The 17,846-nt window shown below is 38.6% G+C and overlaps 1 protein-coding gene across 1 annotated transcript in view; it reads left to right on the top strand.

The window, feature by feature from the left end:
• LOC308663538 (contactin-4-like) overlaps window positions 1-17,846 on the top strand; it is a 288,569-nt gene that overhangs the window by 212,872 nt on the left and 57,851 nt on the right. The window contains exon 11 of the mRNA XM_081320031.1: window positions 7,746-7,873. Within this exon, the coding sequence (XP_081176157.1) occupies window positions 7,746-7,873 (128 nt within the window). The remainder of the gene's footprint in view (window positions 1-7,745; window positions 7,874-17,846) is intronic.

Genomic DNA, 17,846 nt, shown 5'->3' with positions numbered 1-17,846 from the left:
TGATCTCTCTTCTTTTTTCCTCCTGCCCTTTCAAGTCAACATCCCCACAAGAAAACAGAGCAGCTGGTTGGTTGACTCCTAACTTAGTCCATTTTCCCCAAACTCATAATAAAGGGATCTTCTTTCTATTGCTTTTTTGAAGTCTGAATTGCACCCCCACATTGGCCCTTTCTCTTTACTATTAAATAATCCTTATTTATGAAAGACATTTGGAAGAGGGACTCTGAAGGTAATATGGGTAATATATATATTTGAGGTGAAGTAGAATTGATGGATAGTAACATCCTCACAGCAGGTCCCAGGTAAGAATGTGTAATTCCTAGTGGATAATCTCTTAAATATGAGCCAGCAGTGTGCTGCAGCTGCCAAAAAGCCAACACAGTGTTAGGCTGCATTAACAGAGAGATGGAATCAAAATCACATGAAGTATTAATAGCAGTTTACAATGTCTTAGTAAGGCCACATTTAGAATACTGCATACAGTTTTGGTCACCGCAATGTAAAAAAGATGTTAAGACTCTAGAACAGGGGTGTCAAATTGCCGGCCCATGGGCCAGATGCATCATAGCGAAAAAGTTGTGATACATGTCATGTGACGTTGCACGTTTGACACCCCTGCTCTAGAAAGAGTACAGAGAAAAGCAACAAAGATGATTAGGGGACTGGAGGCTAAAACATATAAGGAACAGTTGCTGGAATTGGGTATGTCTAGTTTAATGAAGAGAAGGATGAGGTAGCAGTGTTCCAATCTCAGAGGTTGCCACAAAGAAGAGGGAGTCAAGCTGTTATCCAAAGCACCTGAAGCCAGGACAAGAAGCAAAGGCTGGAAACTAACCAAAGAGAGAAGCAACCTAGAACTAAGGAGAAACTTCCTGACAGTTAGAACAATTAATCCATGGAACAACCTGCGTCCAGAAGCTGTGAATGCTCCAACAATGGAAATTTTTAAGAAGAGACTGGACAGCCATTTGTCTGAAATGGTATTGGGTTTCCTGCCTGAGCAGGGGGTTGGACTAGATGACCTCCAAGGTTCCTTCCAATGTTGTTGTTGTTATTATTATTTATTAAAGCTATAAAATACACCTGTTTTGAAATTGTGTAAAAGCAATGAAAGCATGTGGTGAACATTTTGTAACTTGAAGAAATCACTAGCAGACATTTCTGACAAAATGATAGCCTTGTGCTCCTGAAAACTAAGAGATTGAATAACATTAGGTGTGTACCTTTGGGAATGTGTGCTTATGGTGTTTGCATGCTCATTAATTATCTACTAATTTCCTAAGCCAGAATTTATTCAACTCAATTAAATTCAATTAACTGGGTAGTGTTTTTCAACCAAGTCTATTAGAAATAGTTCATTTGGTATTAAAATAAACTATAAATGGTCCTTATAAATTAACAAATAGACAAATGAATTTTCACCAGAAAACCTGTATCCTGAATAATACATTCACATAAAAATCATGTAGATAACAGTGTTAATAAGGACTTTAGAAAAGATGTGACAGGTCAAAGGACTTCCCATCATATCTGATGTTGTATTGTTTTTATCAATATTTATTACATGAATATTTTATATAGTTTCATCAATGTTGTTTTACTAAAATACTATTAACATGTGTATAGATGGTATTAACAAATATCATACATTAAGCAGTTTTTAATACATTTTCTATTTCATATCTGCAAATTTTGTTAATGGTTTTAGTCTGTCAGTTTGAGTGGACATTCTTTCATATTATTTACTTATTGAAATACAATAGACTCATTCAGTGGTACACTTTGGTCATGTATATTAGAGACTTAGTTCCAAGGAATTACAGTATAATAAGAGATATCACCCTGTCAACAAAAGTGCGTATAGTCAAGGCTATGGTCTTCCCAGTTGCAATGTATGGCAGTGAAAGTTGGACCATAAGAAAGGCTGAGCGCCAAAGAATTGAAGCCTTTGAACTATGGTGCTGGAGAAGACTCCTGCGAGTCCCTTGGACTGCAAGGCAATCAAACCGGTCAGTCCTAGAGGAGATCAACCCTGACTGCTCTTTAGAAGGCCAGATCCTGAAGTTGAAACTCAAATACTTTGGCCACCTAATGAGAAGGAAGGACTCACTGGAGAAGAGCCTAATGCTGGGAAAGATTGAGGGCAATAGGAGAAGGGGACGACAGAGAATGAGGTGGCTGGATGGAGTCACTGAAGCAGTAGGCGTGAGCCTAAATGGACTCCAGAAGATGGTAGAGGACAGGACGGCCTGGAGGAACGTTGTCCATAGGGTCGCGATGGGTCGGACACGACTTCGCAACTAACAACAACAATGTTTCAGTGAAAAATAGAATTCAGAACTTGAAGCTAAGAACTGAACAATATTACATTTCTATCTAGAAATAGAAGTTAACTAAATGACTGCCTCTTAGTTAAGACTAGGTTCTTCAACTCTATATAATGTAGCACATTTCGATGAATAGCTTCTTTGTGGTACTTTTGAAACAGTAAATGATAGCAGAATAGAGCTGGAAGGGACCTTGGAGGTCTTCAGGAAACCCTATACCATTTCAGACAAGTGGCTGGCCAGTCTCTTCTTAAAAACTTCCAGTGTTGGAGCATTCACCACTTCTGGAGGCAGGTTGTTCCACTGGTTAATTGTTCTAACTGTCAGGAAGACATATATATATATACACACATTTTTGAATTGCTAACAAAGAATTAAAGGGAGACTGATCTAGCTATTTCAAACTTATTTGTTCTCATCAAGCCTTGGTGGAGCAGTGGGCTAATGCCTCCTTAAGTAACACCAGCTGCCTGCAATTAGTGCAGGTTCGCATCCCACCAGGCTCAAGGTTGACTCAGCCTTCCATCCTTCCGAGGTAGGTAAAATGAGGACCCAGATTGTTGGGGGCAATTAAGCTGACTTTGTAATAATGCCGCTTGGGGTGTGGGTGAAAGCCCTATTAAGCAGGCATATACATAGAATGAAGGCTACTGCTAAGCTTGTAAGCTGCCCTGAATCTTCGGAGAAGGGCGGGATATAAATGGAATTAAAATTAAAAAAAATAAAAAAATCAGTCAGCCACACACTTCTGAGATTTGAACCTGGGCTGATTGCACATTAGGTAGTTGTTTTAACCTCTAGGCCAGGGGTCGGCAACCTAAAAAAGGAAAAGAGCCACCGGGAACCGGTTCCATCACAAATTTAAAAAACTGGGAGCCGCGCGTGTGTGTCCATGCACGCGCATGCGCAAAAAAACGTTTTGTGCATGCGCAAAACGTTTTTTTGCACATGCGCGGACGCACGCGGTTGCCATTTTTTTAAAAAAGTGAGATGGAACCGGTTCCCGGTTGCCCGACGGCGACGGCCCGTCTGCAAAGCTGCTGCTTTCGGCAGCTTTGCAGACGGGCCGCGGTAGCGTCCTCAAAGAGCGACGCCGCGGCCCGTTCGCGCGGAGGTACACGCGCACCTCTCCAAAGGTTTGGGGAGGTGCGCGCGCAGCTCCGCCCATTCGGGGAGGTGCGCGTGCACCTCTCGGAACGGGCCGCGGCGTCGCTCTTTGAGGAAGCTGCCGTGGCCCATCTGCAAAGCTGCCGCTTTCGGCAGCTTTGCAGACGGGCCGCGGCAGCGTCCTCAAAGAGCGACGCCGCGGCCCATTCGCGCGGAGGTACGCGCGCACCTCTCCAAAGGTTTGGGGAGGTGCGCATGCACCTCCGCCCATTCGGGGAGGTGCGCGTGCACCTCTCCAAATGGGCGGTGCCACTCTCCATTTGGAGAGGTGCGCGCGTACCACTGCCCGTCCAAAGAGGTGCGCGCGCACCGGGCGGCTGGGAGCCACAGGAGACGGCTCAAAGAGCCGCATGCGGCTCCGGAGCCGCGGGTTGCCGACCCGTGCTCTAGGCCAAAGGCTCTTTCTCACTTTGTCAGCTGCATCGGTGAGGGAAGAGGCAGGGGAGATATGTCTTGAGTATTTTGAACACATGTTCAAAAAAATGTTTTCTGAAAATTATCTTTGACTTTTGTTGTAAGTCTTTGTTCATTCTGAGCCTTTGCTTTCCTGACTTCATCTTTGCATATTCAGGCTACCTGCTGATATTCTGCCTTAGTTATTTGTCCCTCTTTCCACTTTTTGTATCCTTTTTGTCTTTAATAAAACTTAATTCAGTAGTAACAGTATAACAGAATTGGAAAAGTTCTTGGAAGTCTTTTAGTTCAACCTTTGCTCAAGCAGGTCACCCTTTATCATTCTTGACAAATGGCTATCCAGCCTCTTCTTAAAAACCCCAGGGATGGAGCACCCACAACTTCTGGAGCCAAGCAGTTCTACTGATTTTTTTCATTGTGAGGAAATTTCTCCTGAGTTATAGGTCGGATCTTTCCTTGATAAATTTCCCTCATTATTTCTTATGCTGCCTTCAGGTGTTCTGTAGAATAGGTCAACCCCCTCTTCTCTGTGCAACCCCCCAAATATCAAAAGGCTACTTTCAAGTTACAGCTTCTCTGCGTTATCCAGACATACATAGTTCCTGCAGCCATTCCTTATTTTTATCCTCCATTCCTCTAATCATCATTTTTGCTCTTCACTGCACTCTTTCTAGATTCTCATCTTTTTTGTATCATGCTGACTAAAATTGGATGCAGTATTCCAAGTGTGGTCTTACCAGTGCAGTTTAAAGCATTAGTAACTCTTTACGTTATCTTGATTCTATCCCTCTGTTAATGCAGCCTAAGACTGCATTGGGTTTTTTGGCAACTGCAGCAAATTGCTGGCTCACGTTTAGGTGATTGTCCACTAGGACTCCTAGATCACTCTCACTACTATTGAGCCAGGTTCCACCTATTCTATACTTATGCATTTGGTTTTTTCTTGCCTAAGTGTAAAACCTTACATTTCTTATTAGTGAATTGCATTTTGTTGGATATTGCTCAGTGTTCAAGTCTGTCAAGATCTTTTTGTGTCTTGAGCCTATCTTCTAAACTGCTGGCTTTCCCCACAGCCTGGTGTTGTCTGCAATTTGATGAGTTCCCTTTCTATTCCCTCATCTATATCATTTATAAAGATGTTGAAGAGTAGTGGGCCTAAGCCAGAACCTCCATTGAGGACTACATGTTGAGTGTGGTTGGTCAGCTACTTATAAATCCATCTAGTCTATCCCACTTTTTTTTATCATACCAAGAAGTAGGTTGTGGTCTACTTATTGAAGTCCAAGTTTTGCTGGTCTACTAATTAAGTCACTTTGTCAAAGAATGCAGTTTGTCTGGCATGATCTGTTTTTGACAGATACATATTCCGCGAGCTGCATTTGCTTCCGGTTGCCCTCCGGGTGAGATTCAAGGTGCTGGTAATGACCTATAAAGCCATAAATGGCTTGGGTCCGGGATATCTGAGGGAACACCTGCTGCCAGCATCAAGCTCCCTTCGTCCAGTGCACTCCCACAGGGTGGGACCTCTCAGGGTGCCGCCGGTAAAAGATTGCCGCCGGTTAACACCCAGGGGGAGGGCCTTCTCAGTGGGTGTGCCTGCCCTCTGGAACCAGCTGCCCGTGGAGCTTAGGACTGCCCCCGACCTCCGTTCATTCCGCCGGGACCTGAAGACCTGGCTCTTCGAGCTCTCTGGCCAGGCTGAGAATTTTAATTTTAATTTTAATTGGGGTTTTTTTACTTTTTCAGGGACTGTTGTAATTATTTTTAATTGTTTTTAACTTTCGTATTTCCTGTTTTAAATACCCTGTAAACCGCCCTGAGTCCTGCGGGAAAGGGCAGTATATAAATCCAAATAAATAAATAAATAAATAAATAAATAAATAAATAAATATACTAGCAATAATTGACAAGACGCCTTTCATATTTTGCCACAGAAACATAGGACATGTCATGGGATCTACAAACTACAATGATCAGAGACCATTGAAGGGGAAGGATTGAAGTTGATTCCTAGGAGTCAGAGAATAAATAACATAACTCCATGCTGTGAAGTCCATTGATAAGGAAAAGAAAACAGTTAATTTAGAAGGTCACAGTACATGAAATTTTCAATGACTGTGTTGTGAAAACAGTTCAGAAAGGTTCTTGTTTAAAAATAAGCTACAATATTTGATTTTCAGGCTGACAACAAAATATGAGGACCAAAAAAAGTGCTCCTTTTGGAGACATCTGATAACCCTAACCCTATGCCACTTAGTCTGAATGGCTTAACTAGAGTATGGAGGTTGTGCAGACTTTGAGCCAAATAATCAAGTACCAGTTAGGAAGGAGAAGTAACAATTTATCCCACTATGTTGACTTATGGATCTTACTATTAAAATACATAGTTAGAGATACAGTCCAATCTTCAGTGAAAGAAAAACCCACATTTTAACTTGGGTCTTATCTAAGGTTGCCAAAGCTCTAATAAAAATTAGATGATTCCTTCTCCAGATTAAAGATAAAATCGCCAGTTAGTAGTTTAAAATATGAATGAAGTTAAAATATGATTTTTTTTGTAAGCAGTAACAAAAAAAAAATAATTTTGGTGGAAGACCTTTGTGATCTGAGCTACAATCAGCAGAGATCTTATTGATTTAATCAATCTCCATCTTTGTTTGCAAAATATATATTCAATTTGATTTTGGTGTCCATCCAACAGTATCCATCTGTGAAGTAATCTTTTAGGTTCTGGAAAGAAGGCATTTACCATAAATTCTGAATGATTTTGGCTGACCACTACTAGTCAGTTTCCCATTATTCTACATGCTGTTTCACTTCAAACTTTTAATTACCTGTATTTTACATGGCATTTGTTTTTAATGTTGTATCAATAAAATGCTGCAAAACATTACAGAACTGTTCAAATTTCATTTCTTGTGCAACTGTAGTTCAGATCATGGATTATCATGATCTTCTTTGGCTTGACTTGGTCTTGAATTGAATTCATTCTATCATTTGGGGGTGTTTCCAATCAGTGACTTTGACACTCTTTTGTTAATAATAATGGATACTCAACTTCTTCTATTATTTTCTTGTCTGCAGTAGATGAAATACTCCTCTCATGTGAAGCAACTTATCTCAGTCTGTCTCAATTTGCTGGTTCCCAGAAAGTCAATGTTCAGTCTTACATTTCTATTCTAACAAATGTGGCTCATGGTTGATAAATATCAATGATACTTGTACTTTTGGGTGATTGAATTGATTGCCCTATGAATTGGAACTCACAGTGTAGGAAGAAAGTGCTTATGGATTATAGAATGTTAAAAAGAATGGACTGTTGATTCATGCAACATGATTGTGCTGTTAAACATGATCCTTAAAGCCAACCACAGTCTATGTCAGGGGTCTTCAAACTCGTCCCTTTTATGACTCATGGACTTCAACTCCCAGAATTCCTCAGCCAGGCACACTGACTGAGAAATTCTGGGAATTGAAGTCCATGAGTCATAAAAGGGATGAGTTTGAAGACCCCTGCTCTATGTGCATTAGAAATTTGCTGTAATAATTAGAACTACTCAACCAAAATTAAGTAACACTAAGTAAGCTATTCTTCTCCATTATAATAGAACCATTTAAAATTTATTAATTGATAGTGTCTCAATTTTTCTAGTGGCTTGTGCATTTGCCAAACCAATATAGAGATAACTTATGTAAGTGGTATTTGATAATGATGCTTTGTAGCCTTTATAAAATTCTTTCAAATCAACTTCCATAAAAATGCCAATCGTTCCTTAGTTGTTTAAACTGTTTTAAGCTACATCATTTATTCTATTTGTTGCATTTATCCATTTACAGACATACTATTTTGGAAGATGGAACTCTAAAAATTGCCAATGTTACCAAAGCAGATGCTGGGAGTTACACTTGTATAGCAACAAATCATTTTGGCATAGCCAGCAGCACTGGAAACCTGATAGTGAAAGGTAAGATATTACCTTCTCCAGGTAATTCCTTAGCCTGAGCTCCAGTAAGATATCTGTGAATTTGTAGATCTTGGAAAATTTTACAAATGATGAAATTTGCATGTAGATTTCTGAAAAGCTACTTTCCTGAAACATTTGTGTGTGTGTGTGTGTGTGTGTGTGTACACACACACACACACATATACACATACACATATATGAATTAAGTGCTTTGGAAAAATATAACTGCCAAAATTGTTATTTTCTTTTTTAGAGGAAAATCCTTACATTCACAATTATCTTTTTTCTTTAGCCATACTAATTATTCTTCCTCAGGTTTCATACCAGGTGAGAAATCCCTTTCTCATCTACAGAAAAATAGTGTTAATAAAAAAAACACTCACTGAAAATAATAAAGTGAATGCCACATTCACATCTATGCTCCAAGGTTTGTAAGTCTTAAATTGGATGCATTGTTTTTGTTTCAGAAAAACATTTGTTTTTGCATCTCTTTTGTTCCGAAAATGTGTATTGTTCTGATAATAGTTGGAGGTGTTTGGGCCAGAAAACCACAGACCACTCAGCAGAGTAAGCAAGAAAAGTGAACAAAACAGCACTACAAAATAAAAATCTTACTAAAGATGATCCTCTATAACATTGGGAACAAGACCAGAAAAGATTAACTGCAACAAAATATACCACACTATTCCAGAATGCAAAGCCACCCAAATGTTAATGACCTTGGATTCCCTTTATCAATACATTTTTATATAAGTTTATTTCTTTATCTTCTGAAGAATGTTTGACATTGCCTGTACAATTGTTGAAAGCTCCTTTATGTATGTGTTCTCTCTTCATCAAGCTGTTTTTTTCTCTGTGTTATTATTCTGTTTTTTTAAGCCAGCACATACATTTTTCAATTGGTTTTTTGTTTTATTGCCCATTTTAATCCCAGGAGCAAATAATGTGGGTTTTTTTGTCCTGCAGAACCCCAATAGTCTCCCATTCAGCAGTTATCTTACAGGGCAAGCTCTGCTTAGTTTCAACAACCCAACTCTTATCATGTGTCTGTAGTCTCTAGGCACAAATATGCTTGGGTAGCATTTTATAGACAAACATATAAAGCTTCCTTTATGAGAGAAGCTAACCAAAACTGCATGTGGTTTAATCAGTTTCGCCAATTCATTGATTTTTATGGAACTCGGGAGAACTGCTGCAATAAGGAAAACCAAGTGAAAATATTTTGTTTTACTTCCTCTTCCTGCTGTGAGGTTTCCCCATTCCTTCCGTGCTCCATTACATTGATGCATTTATCACGCTACTGATCCTACAACATAAATGCTGCTATTACGTTTAGGAGAGAATGTTGCTTGTGTATGCTGCCAAATAATTGCCTCTAAGAAATAAAGACTGCAATTTTGTACACAGTTGAACTGGTTTAGGATTATGGTGTTAGAAGGTAAAAGTGCTGTCCTTTTTTCCCCCCTTGATAACTATTAAATGAGTTATTATGGCTTTATAATAGTGATAGAAGTAGCAAGTCTGCAATCAAACAAACAATCATAGTTCCAATTTGTTGTCTATTATACTCTGCTGAACAACATTGCTGGTTATTTGATTCTTCTGGCCCTTAACTTTATTAATTTAAGCCAGAGAATTCACCCCACAAAAAATAAGTTCTTCAATTGATGTAAGATTTTTAAAGAAAATCCTTCAAAATACATCAGTGTAATCTTGTTGTGATAAAATTAGTACGTTATTGTTTTCCTTGCAATAATAGCCCTATTTTATCCAAGATATAATCAACATATAATTGTAACACTATAGCCAATATTCCTATTTTAATGTAATTCAAGGCTCGATAATTTATATATATAAATGCTCTTTTACCAAATTAAGTGGAATAGTAAAATGCCAGTAGTAGCATTTCTAATTCAGCAGATGTGCTGATACTAATGTTTTAAATTAAATTATACACTTTTGATGAGTAGTCTTGCATCTGATACAGTAAGTCTTTATAAATCTGATAAACACTTTCATCTCCCTATTGTTGAGGAAAGGAGCAGGAGTGGGGAAAAACATGTATTGGAAAAGGGATCAAAAGGTATTGATGTACTGCTTTGTAATTAATCACATTTTTATAATGCAGTCAGTTTAATTCTGCCAGACTGAAGTGAAAGAGGCCCCATGTTGCTTCCTTACCCATATATATCTATTTTTCAATGCTATTAAAGGCATACTGATTTTGATCAAAGCTGGAGACTCTATATGTACACTCATGATGGAGAATACGTTAGAAAAAATATATATAAATCTCAATTTTATAACTGTAAAATTTGGGAAATGAATTTATTTTTGAAATAATGACAATACTTTTTAAATAATAGCAGTAATAATTTATTTATTTATTTATTTATTTATTTATTTATTTATTTATTTATTTATTTATTTATTTATTTATTTATTTATTTATTTATTTATTTATTTATTTGGATTTATATACCGCTCCTCTCCGAAGGGACTCGGGGCGGTGTACAGGGCAATTAAAACATTATAAACAACACATAATGTATAAAAATTAAAATAAAATTAAATCAAATAGCCCTAAACAATAAACACATTCTAAAATTTAATTTTTTTTAAAATTTAAGATCTAAAATCCCAGTCCCTCAGTCCAGGCCGGCAAGTTCAAATAGCCAAGTCTTCAGGTCGCGGCGAAATGAGCGAAGGTCGGAAGCCATCCGGAACTCAACCAGAAGCTGATTCCAGAGGGCAGGCGTGCCCACAGAGAATGCTCTCCCCCTGGGGGCCGCCAGTCGACATTCCCTGACCGACGGCACCCTGAGGAGGCCCTCTCTGTGGGAGCGCACAGGGCGATGGGAAGTTAACGCTGGCAAAAGGTGCTCCCATAAATAACCCGGACCCATGCTATTTAGGGCTTTATAGGTCATCACCTATTTACCAGCAACAATAATCAGCAGCTTTCACTGATACATCAGATCACTGGTGATACATTTAATTTGTTTAATTTTCAGTTTTTCTTGTCCTATCTTTGTATTTTTTTCCTATAGTATTCATAGGTAGATATCCATTATAGATATAAGCACTATGTATATTGACTCTTGTTCACAATGTATAGCATGAACTATTGGTAGTCAGGGATTTTTTTATACATTTAGGATCATTAAACTGACATTTCAGTGTCTGCTGACTTACTATTACTTTATAGAATGATACTTTCCTACAAAGTATAGGTGTTTAACTCATGTTTTGTTAACATAGCTTAAGAATTCCTTCACTTTGTCATAGGTTGAAAGTGTTTAATTCTGACTCAGTTCTATTATTATCGATAGATTCTATTATTATGTGCCATCAGGTTGGTGTCAACTCTTAGAGACCACATAGGTAGATTTTCTCAATGTCTTCCAAGTTTTCCACTGGTGCATAGTCAACTCTGTAATTGAGTTGATCCACCTTTACCAGCATTAGAGGGAGTCAGGACTTTGCATAAAGTTAGAAAGTATTATAGTATAGCCTGGTCATTTGGTTTTGAGTGAAAGTTATGGGTTTATGTGTTCAATGATCCATTGTTTCATTTTCTAGGATGATGAGGGTATTCTCAGATGTTTTCTTTAACAACAAAATTTCAGAAGCATCAATATTCTTTCTCTCCAGCTTCTTGAAGGTCAAACTGTGCCATGGAGATCACTATTCTGATGTTTCTAGGTATAAATATATCATGGCATCGTGTATATCTTTTCCATGGCCATTCTGACATGTGCTAGTCCAGGGGTCTTCAAACCTGTCCCTTTTATGACTCGTGGACCTCAACTCCCAGAATTCCTCAGCCAGGCATGCTGGCTGAGGAATTCTGGGAGCTGAAGTCCACAAGTCATAAAAGGGCCACGTTTGAAGACCGCTGTGCTAGTCTGTGGTGTATTTCTTGACTGCTTGTTTCTGTAGTGTTGATGGTTGATGGTAAAAGTCAGAATCTATCTACCACTTTAGTATCTTCATTGCCAGATCTACTACTGGTTGTTCTACTTGTTATCATTACTTTAATCTTCTTTATATTTAATTTATTTCCACTTTTTCATTGTGTTCCTTGACTTTTATTACTGGAGCTTGCAGGTCTTTTGCACTTTGAGCTATCAAAGCATCATTATCATTAATGGGAGCAATATGGTGTATGGAGCAGAGAATATACCAGAAGGCAAAAAGCCTGGACATTAACTCTAATCCAAGTTATTTATATCTATCCTATAATATGGCCTGTAGAATGAAGAAAACTCTTTGGAAGTCTAAACAAACCATAAAAGTACTTTCATTTTATGCTAATATTAGTGAGTATGTATGTCCAGAACATAGGCTTATATCCAGAAATATCCATCACACTGTTCTTTCTAAAGCAAAATTACACAAGGTACCGAATAGGAATAAGAAATAATAAGTAAATAAATCAAAAGATAGAAAAAATAAAGGGAAATATGGTTACATCTAGGTTATAAAAAATCATTCATTCATTATACCTCTCCATAACTCTGCTGTCCATCATGGGGTTTTACTCCTTGCGCAAGAGAAATTAAGCACATTGGTGAAAAGTTTAAATTCCTTCATAACAGAATTTTGCTGCTGATGCTTTACAAATAAATATGGGCTAGTAGTAGTGCAGGATCTGATTCATGGAATTTGCAAGTTAAGAGGTTAGCAAAAGAAATATTCCAGGATTGAAAAGGAAGTTAAATTCTCTTTCTACAGCTTTATCCTCCTAAGTCTCATAGTAACAATAACAACGGTGCCATAATGCTACTGTTTATTTACCAAAATAAGCAATGCAGTTACTTTGTTTCTTTTCTTCTTCTTATGAGAGATATCTTAAAAATTCCCCTTGTGTAATTTTGTTTCAGATAATACTCACTTCAAAAATAGTTTTGAAGTAATTACTGAAATTCCCTGGGATATTTTCTGTAGACTTAACGGAACTTATTTTAATACAGTTTTCTGAGTCAAAAAATGTATTTTCCATTTTTATTTATTACAAAGTAAAATAGGGCAAAACTGTATCAATAGAGCCCAATAGTAGTTTTACATGACATGGTTTTGATGCAATAAAATGCACTACTACATTGCTATATCAAGACTAGTAAAATAAATCTTTAAAAGATGTCTGAATGACACAAAAGTAAGCTAAGCAAACAGCTGAAGTTACTTCGGCATGAACTCTACTTTTGTATTCTTCCTAATGTCATATGTACTTCATAGTTTGTATCAAACAGTTGACAAATATTTCCGAATCCATAACCTAAATAACAATTATGTTCTCTTCCAAACTGTAGGATATTCTTAGTCAAACATCTTTATTAATTCTTGAGGTAGGTTAAGTAAATGTAGGTAAAACCAAACTTGCAACTTTTGAATGTTTCCGACAATGTACAGTTAACTTTCTGGAAGTTTGTTTATTTCTGACTATGATAATCCTCTTGAGAAACTCCATCCGCAATGTGGGATTGTTGCATTCAAAAGCATGTTTCAAATTTGTAATATCTTCAAAAGGTTCCAAATCTATAAGGATACTTAAAGCCCTCTTTTTATTTGGACCAGCTGTATGTAAGCCCTCACCTTCACTAAATGCATTATAATGTCATATAAGAGGGAGAATTCCTGCTTCCAGTAAATTCAAGAGAGCTATTTCAGCTGAGTAGTATATCTTACAAGTCCTTCTTAGGAAACTGTAAGGACTTTTCAAGCTATCTACTGAGTTTGACATGGAAAAACTTGAGTAGCAGTAGTTGTGGGATGTCCTCAAGGTTGTCTTTCGGCAAGATTGGGTAATTTTTGTGCATATTTGTACTGTACTTCCAATGATAGCATTTACCATTTTGCCAGATTAATTGCACATTGGACTATCTGGGAATAATCAGTTTCTTTCCAGAAATCATAACCATCCATTTTTAAGCCCATAGCATGTAAAGAAAGTTTTCTAGACTGATTTTTTAATTGCTGTATCATTGGATAGTGGGAACACTTTTGCTTTTAAGCTAGTGTTAGCAGCACTCAGCAATCTGTTAAACACATAATTTGCGTTTCTCTATTATTCCATCTACCTGCCCTTTTCCAGCAGTTTGTTTTATTTTGGCAAATCTTTAACTGCTGATCCTTTTTCTTCTAAGGCTGCTCTTACCCACTATTGTTTCTCATTGGCCTGTTTATTTTCCTGAGCTTCTTCCTCTGTCTCTATCTCTGCATACTTTGTCTTGCTTGCGCCTCTCCCAGACCTCCTAAGCAGCTTGCAAACATAAACAAAACGCAGCCACCTGTTTCCCCTTCAAGGCAGGTGTAGCCGCCTTACTGTATTTTGCAAATAATTGTTTTGTGTATTGCAGTCTTTCCCACTGAGAAACTGGCAAAATCTGTACCTCCTTCCTTTGGACAGAACATACCACCCATGCTATTTATTACTCACGTAGCCTTTGCTATTAACACCAGAACCCATCCTGAGTGTGAGAGCTGCTTTCCTGCAGAGAGATTCCAAGCAGAATCTTTTCCAGCACCTCTAAAAACAACGTTCAACAAGCTCTACTGCTTAAAAAAATCTGTTCTGCTATGTAGCAGCCTGCTTACTCCTAGAAGTTTCTTAGTCCTTGTCAGAATCCATTTATATCATATTCATAAATGTATGTTTAAAACATTGTTCATGGATTCTGCCATCTCCCGAGGAGCAAGGAATGTGTATTGAGCCTGTATTAGGCATTTCAAAGGAAAAGAGAAGCCTTTTCAACTGGGGGAACAAAAGGTAGGATTAGGGTAGGTAGCATCTGGCTTGTGTCAAGGAAGAGAGCAATAAACATAAAAGGTCCTAAGTTCCTTTTTCCCACGAGAGGGATCATACGAGGTAACTGATGGGGGGCTGACCAAATGGGGTTATGGGGGGGTTGAACCAGGAACTCTTTATAAGGTTTTAGTTTGTAGAACAATATAAAGTCCAGTCTTGTATTCCTACAACCAAGCAGGTCATAGTAAAGATTCCTTTTGGACTAGATTTGGCTCCAAGAGTTTTGTCTTCCTAAGACGTGGTTTGGGGTGGGTTCTGACAGTCCTTCTGTGCTTGGAACTGGCAAATAGTCAAGAAAACCTAACCATGAGACCAATTTGCAAATTCATTTCCATCCACCAGCAGGGAGATAGGCAAAGACAGCAACGCACTTCTGCTTTGGCCATAGCACCTGGGCACAAAAGGTGAAAGGTTGGTAGAGGGAACTGGAGAGAAGGCAGCTGGGCACATGAATGCTTGCTGTGGTGGGCTGGGTTGGCTGAGGCTTCCCAGGGCATGGCAACCAGGCCCAGAGCTGAGCAATTGTGGAGCAGCTTGCTGTCCCTCAAGGCAGAGTGCAGGAGAGTCAAAAGGATGAGGGAAGAGAGATGGAGGTGGTGACTCAAAGCACCTCTGTGGTCATGGATGTGGCCAGGCTGCCAATACCCAAATTTTGACCTCAAGACTATGGAAGCACTACACTGCATATAACTTTGAACATGTAACTCTGCTTTTTCCAGTACCATCATAACTTCAAAATCAGACACTGAGTGAATGGCCATAAGTCAAGGACTATTTGTACTCATTATCATGTATGTTGTTCCTGAAGGATTCCGTTGCTATTCTAGCACTATAAATAAAGCATTAAACGTAATTATAGGTACTAAATGGACTAGCGTGAGGCAAGGACCGAGAGAGACAGCTGGCAAGTTTCTCAAACCTTTATTTAGGGAAGGCACCGGACTGGGAACTCAGCCGGGGGGGCTCCCTCTATTTATACACAACTTGACAGGTAACCAACCAATCACAACATAGAGTTCTCCCGCCGCATGGCTCCGGCCAATCCGCTGTCGGCAGCTCTGACAGCCGGGAGCTGTCAACAGCCACCGCGCCTCTTCTTCCAGCTGGCTGCGAGCCTTTTGACAGCTCCGGCTAATGCGCATGTGCGGCCTCAGGCAGCCTTGACAGCTGTCAGGATCTGCGCCTGCGCAGCGGCTAGCAGCGGCCTTTTGACAGCTGTCACTGTCAGCCGGCCGCCACGCGTGCGTGTTGGGTGAGCGGCAGCCCTTTGCCGCGCCTTTTTTACCTCATGGCATTTGTGACTTTTACAGAACTTAAATACACAACACCAAACAAGGATTCCTACCCCCAAGAACCTTTTATAATGTAGCCTTATAAAAGGAGCCTGGGTGGCACAGTGGTTAAAGTTTGATTTTGATGAGGCTCAAGGTTGTTCTCTGCTTTTCATTCTTATGAGGTTGGTAAAATGAGGAGCCAGATTGTTGAGGGCAATAGTCAAATAATGCTTACACTATAAACCACCCAGAGAGTGCTGTAAAGCACTGTGGAGTAGTATATAAGCCTAAATGGGATTGCTATTTATACAAGTAAAGAAGAATAGCAAAAACAACTGGAAGAATTACACAATTCAGTTTGGATGCAGTTTTATTCCTGCATCACTTGAAACTTATTTTTTTTCACATTTCCAGTAAAGTGTATGAAATATATAGGCATTTAATGTTTTAGGTGTCTGTCATATACAACATATAGGCCATGTGTTATTATGTTTAAGATAATTATGCTCATACATTCAACATGCAATTAAAATTGCATTTTTGACAGAAAACTGCAGTTTCCTCTTCTATAGTGTTCTGGTGTGTTTATTCGTAGTTGACCATAAAGGTGGAATTCAATAAGGAAAGTGATTTATTTACAAATACATAAAAATTAATCATTAATATAAATGGGGAAAAAACAAATTTATAAATTCCTGGATTTTTGTGGTATACAGTTTCACCAAAATAGCTGCTTGAAAATGTAACTGTTTAATTATTTGATCAGGTTAGAAGAATTATGTGTTTCATTGTAAAAAGGCAACCAGAGAGTTGAAAGCATGTTTTTGTTTTGATAGCTAATCAGCTATTACAGCACTTTAGAGACAGCTCTGTATCCCTTTCACACTGCATGCTGAGAATGCATAGAAACAGTTTTCAAATATTATATAATAAGTAAGTATAAAACATCCCCAGAATCCAAACAGAAGATACTTGAATTAAGCTGCACAACAAACTCTGTTACAAGCCATTTTCTTTTCCCAAGCGAGTTAAAATCAAATTTTGGAAATCCTATCTTTTGTTTTAAACCACTGTTACTTGTCCTTGTGGAACACTTAAAAAGAATGTATTAAATTTTATACTCCATTTGGCACCTCATCTTCACAGATTAAGGAAAGAGAACAGAAAATGCATTTTTTTTAAAAAAGTATTTTTATGCATCCATCCATGCTTTCATTCATTCAGCTTGTATAGCTGCTCATCTCAAACCAGCAACTCAGGTGGTGAACAGTCATGAAAAACAATCAAAGCACAGTACAAAAAGGTATTAAATACAAATAACAGCCTAAGAAGGGAAGATTGGAAACCGAAGGAAAGTTGTGCAAAGTAGTTGGGTCGAGTGATGATCCCTTGAGGAAGGGAAGTACCACCACCTCTTTAAGGGCCAGCAGGACTGCTCCCTCCCCCAAAGAGAAATTAACAATTACCCAAACCCAAGAATTCATCCTCTCCTGAGCAGCCTTGATCAGGATACAGAATCAAGAAGAGAAAATGTGAAAAGAGTGAGAAATTGAGTTTGAGCAAATGACTGATTTCTTATTCAGGTCTGCTGATGACTTCTGCTGAATATTTAAAGCATTGGCAAAATTAAAGTTAGTGCAGCTAATATATGAACTATAATCTCTCTCCATTTACGCATCCATCCATTGACCAGTGTTTACTCAGAAACAGATTCTGATTAAATGAATGCTCATCCCTTGGCATATAGTTATGCCAGCCACATGACCAGAGAAGCATTTTTGGACAAGGCTGGCTCTTTGGCTGTGAATCAGAGATAAGCACTGCCCCATAGAGCAGGGGTCCCCAACCCCCAGTCTGTGAACCAATACCAGGCCGCAGCATGCCAGCA

The sequence above is a fragment of the Vipera berus genome, assembly GCF_964194415.1.
Source record: "Vipera berus genome assembly, chromosome: 2".
Lineage (NCBI taxonomy): Eukaryota > Metazoa > Chordata > Lepidosauria > Squamata > Viperidae > Vipera > Vipera berus.
This window is presented reverse-complemented; position numbering and strand designations above follow the sequence as displayed.